Source organism: Triticum aestivum, chromosome 2D (assembly GCF_018294505.1).
Source record: "Triticum aestivum cultivar Chinese Spring chromosome 2D, IWGSC CS RefSeq v2.1, whole genome shotgun sequence".
Classification (NCBI taxonomy): Eukaryota; Viridiplantae; Streptophyta; class Magnoliopsida; order Poales; family Poaceae; genus Triticum; species Triticum aestivum.
In genome coordinates, this window is record NC_057799.1 from 157230894 (window position 1) to 157238637 (window position 7744).

Below are 7744 nucleotides of genomic sequence, written 5' to 3' on the forward strand. Positions count from 1 at the left end.
GAGGAACCAGGAAACCCTAGAAGAGGGGGAAGGGAGCCACGCCGAACCCATATATATCCAGAGCTGGCCAGGCCCAACTGGGGCGGGTCAGGCACCTGGGCCGGGGGGAGGGAAAGGATGAGGCAACGGCCACAACCAGCTGCCCCGGGGCCACGGAAGGAAGAGGGGGAAAGGCCACGAACGAAGAAAGCACAGGTGGCCCAGACGGCCCACCCCGATCCAGCCCAGGAATAGAGAGGCCCACCAAGCCCCGCACCTCCCGTCCTCCACAGATCGAGCAGGATCTAGGGTTTGCCCGACGCCCACCACCCCACCCGCCGTCGCGGCAGCCGCCGCCGGCAACGGCCACGACCGGGCGGAGATGGAGCGGCGATAGCGGACGGAGAATTCAGGACAGCAACAGCCGCCGCGATTCCAGGAGGAGAAGAGCCAAGGAGGCCACGAGCTGGAGAGAGGGGTGGGCACCTACCAGATTTGCGCCGACGACGACCGACGCGCTGCCACCCCGAGGACCCAACCGGCGACGCCACCGGCCTGCCCCGACCCCCTGGAGCAAATTTTCGGACCCGGGCTGGCTGGCGACGCCAATGCCACGACGGACAGGGCGCTCCCCTTCGAATCAGAGACCAGATCGTCCTCATCCCCCAGAGCCCAGAAGCGGGACCCAGAAAACTCCGACGACGCCACCGGGCGGCCCGCCGCGGTCGGAGAACCAAGGAGACCCGCACCCAAGCCAGAATACGAGGGGGGCAGCGGAGGGGACAGGCAGGAAACAGGCGTCAAAGGAGATCTATGGGAGGAGGTGGGCGCAGGGGAGGAAGAGGGCGGGGAGCGGGGAGGAGAGGGGGGAGGGAGAGAACCCATATTTTCTTCGGCCAGGAGATAAAGATCCTTCGAAAGCAATTCAAGACTTGTCTATTGGCCAGTCTTGGGGGGAGAGGTTTAGTTAGGAAGTTTAGGTAAGTGTTTTTTTGCGAGATGTTTAGGTAAGTTTTCGTTAGTCTTTTGTATATGTAGGATTATCGCTGCGCTGGTTAGAGCATCTCCAGCCACGCCCCCAGGACGGCCTTCCCAGGCGATTTATTTGCGCCGGCGCCGAAAAAACGGCCCAGTCGCACCCCCAGGACGCCGAATTCCGCCGGCTCGGGCCATTTTTGCACCCGGCGCTCGCAGGCCGAACCCGGCGCACTGGGGGCGCTCGGGGGCTCCGGCGCAAGGGAAAAGTGTTCCTGGGGCCACATTGACAGGCGAAAAGTCAATCCACCCGCCCAGATTCGCCCTCCTGCCCCCCGCGCTCGGCCGCCACCCTGCGCCACCTTGTCGATCCCGGCGCCGACCACCGCCCGCCGCAGCTAGGTAGACCGTCTCCAGCCTTGAAAAAGAAGGAGCGTCGCCGAGGCAGCCTCTTCGCCGCCGCCCCGGGCACCTTTTTCGGCGTTCCGCCCGCGCAGGGCCTGTACGCCGGCGGGCTTGCACCCACCTCGCCCACTAGGTGTTCGGTGAATTGCCCGACCCGGCGCGGCGATGGACTCCGAAGATGAGGAGGCGCTCGCGGCGTTGCTGGATGAGGAAGCCGAAGTCGACGTCCAGGAGCAGTAGCATCTCATGGTGCTTGCCGCCCTTGCCGGCCTGCTCGCGAGCAGTGAGAAGCCGCGGCGGGGTGGCTCGGCGCTTGGGCGGGTGAAAGCAAAGAACCGGCATCGTCTGGAAGGCTACTGCATGCTCTACTCGGACTACTTCGCCGACGCTCCATTGCACGGTGAGAAAACATTTCGGCGCCGTTATCGGATGAGCCGAAAGCTTTTCCTCCAGATTGTGAATTCCATCCGGGATTTCAACAGCTACTTCAAGTGCAAGAAGGATTGCACTGGCACACCTGGATTCACCTCGATCCAGAAGTGCACGACAGCTATGAGGATGCTTGCATACGGAGCTCCTGGTGATTCGCTCGACGACTATGGGCGCATGGCCGAGTCCACCACCATTGAGTGTTTCTACAAGTTCTGCAGGGCAGTGGTGGCAGTGTTTGGACCGCAGTACTTGCGAACACCCAATGCGGAAGACACTGCTCGGATCCTAGCACAGAATGAAGCAAGAGGATTTCCTGGGATGCTTGGAAGCATCGACTGCATGCATTGGAAATGGAAGAACTATCCATTTGCTTGGCAGGGGTTGTACAAAGGCGCCAAAGGCGGTTGCAGTGTGGTGCTTGAGGCAGTGGCCCCACAGGACCTCTGGATGTGGCACTCTTTCTTTGGGATGCCAGGAACTCACAATGACATCAACGTCCTGCAGTGCTCCCAGTCTTTGCCAAGCTTGTTGAAGGTCATTCTCCTCTGGTGAACTTCGAGGTCAATGGATGGCAGTACAACAAGGGGTACTATCTAGCTGATGGCATCTATCCGAGATGGTCGACATTTGTGAAGACCATCAAACCCTGTGCCAGGAGGCAAGAACTCCTGGTTTGCGAAGATTCAGGAGGCTTGCATGAAGGATGTCGAGCGGGCATTTGGTGTGCTCCAATCTCGATTTGCTGTTGTCCGGTTCCCTGCTCAGACCTGGTCGAAAAATCAAATGTGGGAGATCATGACTTGCTGTGTCATCTTGCACAACATGATCATTGAGAGCGAACAGGAAGAGCCAGCCAGTGTTTGACACTGAACCATACCACAGGCAGGGTCCTCTTGCCCAAGTTGATCATCAGCTACCGGCAAACTGGACTGACTACCTCAATATGCGTCAAGAGATCCGAGACCCACAGGTGCATCAAGAACTGCAACACGATCTGGTGGAGCACCTATGAAGGCTCAAGGGTGAGGCCGGGAATGGTGATGAAACTTGAGTTTTTATTTGTTAAACGATATAATTTGTAGTGAACTATTTGATTTATGTGATGAAACAAGCCGAACTATGTGAGGAGCTAATTGATTTCTATTTTTTTGCGAAAATTCACGCCGAAACCCACCGAACCGCGCCGAATATGGGCCGATTCACGCAGTTATCAGGCCGTTTTTGATAGATTTGGGCCGAAAACTGAGCTGAATTCAGCGCCTGGGGACGACAGCTGGGTATCGAACCGCCCCCGCGCCGATTTTATCGCCGGCGCATCTCAGGACGCTCTTTTTCGGCGCCCTGGGAGGCCGAACAAGTGCGCACTACTAACCTGCGCTAAGTGGAAATTTTCTGGCCCCAGCTCTCACGACCAAACCAGAAAAAGTCGAACAGATGACACACGAAGGAATCTTGACTATTGGCTACTGTGGCACCTGAAGCCACCAGCAAGATTCCCACGCACCGCACTGCACCGCGCCGTGGAACCAAGAGCCCCTCTCCCTCACTTTTCGATCATCTCAACAAAGCGGAGCATGCATGTACGCGCACGGCGACCATGTCCATGGCGGCTCACGGGATGCACCGAGCCACGCATCGGCCTCCTCCCCGGAAACGTCCAAATTCCTTCTGCCCGAGGGAGAGAGAAAAAGGCGCCTTGTTTGCTTTCTCTTCGCCTCATCTGCCTGTTGCCCTCCCCTTGTCCTCCTCGAGGACCGCCATGCTGCGCTACTCCCTAGCTTTCCTTTTTGGAGCTCTGCTTGTCGCCTCCCCACACTTCTACAGTTGAGATCTCTCCACAATTCAGATTTTTCAAAAATCTCCGCTCTCCCCGCGCAGCGTTGGCCTCCTCTTTCTGCTATAAAACTCACCCAATCTTCATCAGTCGAGAGGGCACAGGCGATCGGAGAGAGGGCATCCACCAAAATGCCTCGCTTCCGCCACTGCTTATCCATGTCCCCCCTCGTGATCCTCCTCTTCCATCTTGCAACATGGCTAGTGCATGGTGAGGTCGCCAATGGGGGCCACCGCGACCTCCCTTTCCTCCTCTCCTTCAAGGCCTACAACCCCAGCAACGTCACGGCCCTGGAGACCTGGGTCGGCCCCGACCCATGTTCCGGCTCGTGGCTCGGTGTCAGGTGCTCCAGGGGGAGGGTGGCGGGCGTCTTCTTGGACGACGCCTCACTGGTGGGCAGCGTGGCTCCCCTCCTCGGGCTCACCCAGATCAGGGTGCTCGCCGTCAGGAGGAACTCCCTGTCCGGCCCTCTCCCTCCGTTGGACAACTCCACGAGCCCAAGGTTGAGGCACCTGCTCGTCTCCCACAACAACCTCAGCGGCGGCCTCAACCTTTCGCTGCCTTCCCTGGTCACTCTGCGAGCAGAGCAAAACGGATTCCATGGCGGCTTGCTGGCTCTGCGCCTGTCGATGGTCAAAAGGTTCAACGTGTCGAGTAACGAGCTCGTCGGAGAGATCCCCAGCTCCCTGTCGGGATTCCCGAGCTCGTCTTTCGGCAGCAATGTCGATCTCTGCGGCAAGCCTCTTCCGAGATGTATGCATGCTTACAATGCAGTGGAAGATGGCGCCTCAAATGCTACCACTGGTGTCGCTCAGTCTCCTACTGCAGCAACAAACACAGCTAGTGGCAGTCCGAGCTCTTCCAGTAATGGAAGATTCAGCCAGCTTGGCTTGACTGCACTCGTGGCCACTGGCATTGGCAATGCAGTGCTGATAGCGATCTCGCTGGCCATCTCTGTGGCCATGTTCATCTACATGAGAAGAAAGCTGAGGCCCTCTAAGGACGATTCCAAATCCAGTGCGGCTCTTTGCTTCGAGGAGGAGGACAAGATCAGAAGTGGTGAAGACAAGTGCCAGAAGAGCGGCGCTCTGGTCTGCTTCGACGGCGGCGAGGAGCTGAGGCTGGAGAGCCTGCTCAAGGCCTCGGCCGAGGTGCTCGGCAAGGGCGTGTCCGGTAGCACGTACAAGGCGGTCCTCGAGGATGGCATCGTGGCGGCCGTAAAGCGGCTCAGCGCCCTGCAGTTCCCCGGCCGGAGCAAGGCCTTCGACCGCCACATGCGGCTCGTCGGCAGGCTCCGGCACCGCCACGTCGTCAGCCTCAGGGGGTACTGCAACTCCAACGGCGAGCGGCTGCTCGTCTACGACTACCTCCCCAACGGGAGCCTCCAGTCCCTTCTGCAAGGCAACGGTATGTGCGCGCAAAAATGAGAAATCGGCCGTGAATTTTCAATGGCGCTGCTGCACATCCCCATTGATGCAAGAAGTGCTTGTTGACGGGCTGTTACAGGTGGAGGCGGCAGAACGAGGAGCTTGGACTGGGCGACGAAGAAGGGCATCCTGTTCGGCGCGGCGCAGGGCCTCAACTACATCCACACGTTCCCGGCGCGGCCGGCGCTGGTGCACGGGAACGTGAAGCCGTCCAACATCCTCCTCGACGAGCGCGGCGCCGCGTGCGTCTCCGAGTGCGGGCTCATGCGCTACGCCGCCAGCATCCAGCAGTCCGCCCCGCAGCCGCCCGAGCTATTCCTTGACCGGGCGACGGCGGCGGTGTCGAGCCGCGGCGGATGGCGCGGGTACGCGGCGCCGGAGCTGACGGCGTCGGGCGCGAGGGCGACGCAGGAGTCGGATGTGTACAGCTGCGGGATGGTGCTCCTGGCGGTGGTGACCGCCAAGGGCGCCGCGGACGGCGGCGAGGAAGAGGGCGAAGGGGAGGAGACGATGGGGATGGTGAAGATCGGCGTGCTGTGCACCGCCGAGGCGCCGGAGGAGAGGCCCAGGATGGCGCAGGTGCTCACCATGATGAGCGAGTTCATGTAGTATTTCGCGGGTGTAGTAGGGTCACAGAATTTCTTCTTGCTTTGCACAAGTAGCCTGTGCCTGCATGCACCGATTGATGCAGAGGGCCGAAGGTTTAACCTCCTTTTCATTCAAAAAAAAAAAGTAGCCTGTAGGCAAGAAAGGGTATTGCTTTCAAGAACTGGATGTTAGTTTTGTAGAGAATGATTTGGTGCATCGATAATTGATTGATCGTGCACTAGGCACATATATATAGGTACAAGGGGTGCGACCGGTATCTTGTCTACTAAGATACACGTACATACAGAGGGAGACAGATACTACAGGTACTGCATACAGAACCCAGACCTACGTACATGTACACATGTTGACGCAAAGACTGGACCGAAAACCCTCGAAGTCAAGGTGGGTAGTCCCTTCGTCATCACATCGGCGAACTGCTGATCGGTGGGCACATGTAGAACACGAACACGACCAAGTGCGACGTGCTCCCGGACGAAGTGGATGTCGAGCTCGATGTGCTTCGTCCGTCGGTGATGGACAGGGTTGGCAGCGAGGTACACCGCGGAGACGTTATCACAGTAGACGAGCGTCGCCTTGGTGACCTCACATAGCAACTCCTGGAGGAGCTGTCGTAGCCAGGAACACTCCGCGACGGCGTTGGCCACGGTCCGATACTCGGCCTCGGCGCTCGATCGTGAGACTGTGGGTTGTCGTTTAGACGACCACGAAATCAGAGAGGGCCCGAGGTAGACGCAGTAGCCGGAAGTGGAGCGGCGAGTGTCGGGACACCCAGCCCAGTCGGCGTCGGAGTAGGCGACAAGGCTGGTGTCAGGCGAGGCCGTCAGGGTGAGACCCATGGCTGTGGTGCCACGTATGTACCGAAGTATACGTTTCACGAGAGCCCAATGGGTGTCACGAGGAGCATGCATGTGAAGGCACACCTGCTGGACAGCATACTGAATGTCCGGACGCGTCAGTGTGAGGTACTGAAGCGCACCGACGATGGAGCGGTAGAAGGGAGCGTCGGACGCCGGAGAGCCCTCGACGGCGGACACCTTAGCCTTCGTATCGACAGGCGTGGAAGCAGGCTTGCAATTAAGCATGCCCGCGCGCTCCAGAAGCTCGTAGGCGTACTTCTGCTGGTGCAGAAAGAAGCCAGTAGCCCGGCGCACTACCTCGATGCCGAGGAAGTAGTGGAGAGCCCCCAAGTCCTTGAGGGCGAACTCGGTGCCGAGGCGAGCTGTGATCTGCTGAAGAAGCGCTGGCGAGGACGCAGTCAGGATGATGTCGTCAACGTACAGGAGGAGGTACGCGGTGGCGTGGCCCTGGTGGTAGACAAACAGGGAGGCATCGGACCGTGTGGACCGGAACCCCTGTTGCTGGAGGAAGGCCGCGATCCGCTGGTACCAGGCCCGAGGTGCCTGCTTCAACCCGTAGAGAGAACGGGAGAGCAAGCACACATGGTCCGGATAGTCGGTGTCGACGAAACCAGTCGGCTACTGACAGAACACCTGCTCGTCGAGATGGCCATGCAAGAAAGCATTAGACACGTCGAGCTGGTGGACAGGCCAAGCGCGAGAAACAGCAAGCTGGAGAACAGCGCGAATCGTGCCCGGTTTAACAACCGGGGAGAAGGTGTCGGTGAAGTCCACGCCGGCGCGCTGGCGAAAGCCGCGCACCACCCAACGCGCCTTGTAGCGCTCGAGAGAACCGTCGGGACGAGTCTTGTGGCGGAAGACCCACTTGCCAGTGATGACGTTGGCACGGGGTGGCCGCGGGACAAGCTGCCACGTACGGTTGCGCTGCAGGGCATCAAACTCCTCACGCATCGCAGCTAGCCAGTTCGGATCCCGAAGGGCTGCGCGAGCGGAGGTGGGGAGCGGTGACGGCGTCGAGGTAGAAGCCGCGCATGCGTACTCGTCCGACGGGTAGCGCGTGCTGGGACGCAGGGTCCCAGTCCGAGCCCGAGTGACCACACCGGTGAGGGGTGCAGCCGTGGCGACGGGAGCCGCCAAGGGAGCCGCGGCGACGGGGGCACGGCGGGGCCGGCCGAGGGGGCCACGATGACGGGGGCCGCGGCGTCGGGGGCCGCGACGGGGGC

General features: G+C 60.0%; 1 protein-coding gene across 1 annotated transcript; it reads left to right on the forward strand.

The window, feature by feature from the left end:
• The first annotated feature begins 2937 nt into the window (after window positions 1–2937).
• On the forward strand, window positions 2938–5818 carry LOC123052319 (probable leucine-rich repeat receptor-like protein kinase At1g68400). Its single transcript, XM_044475459.1, has 2 exons — window positions 2938–5032; window positions 5132–5818. The coding sequence occupies exons 1-2, from the start codon at window positions 3370–3372 to the stop codon at window positions 5659–5661; spliced, it is 2193 nt and encodes a 730-aa protein (XP_044331394.1). The 5' UTR covers window positions 2938–3369; the 3' UTR covers window positions 5662–5818.
• The last annotated feature ends 1926 nt before the right edge of the window (window positions 5819–7744 follow it).

What these genes read in the sequence shown, in the direction of transcription:
- LOC123052319 (XM_044475459.1), top strand. Translation starts at nt 3,370, where the DNA reads ATGTACGCGCACGGCGACCATGTCCATGGCGGCTCACGGGATGCACCG. An exon ending in GTCCCTTCTGCAAGGCAACG is followed by an intron (nt 5,033 to 5,131) that starts GTATGTGCGCGC and finishes GGGCTGTTACAG; the next exon opens with GTGGAGGCGGCAGAACGAGG.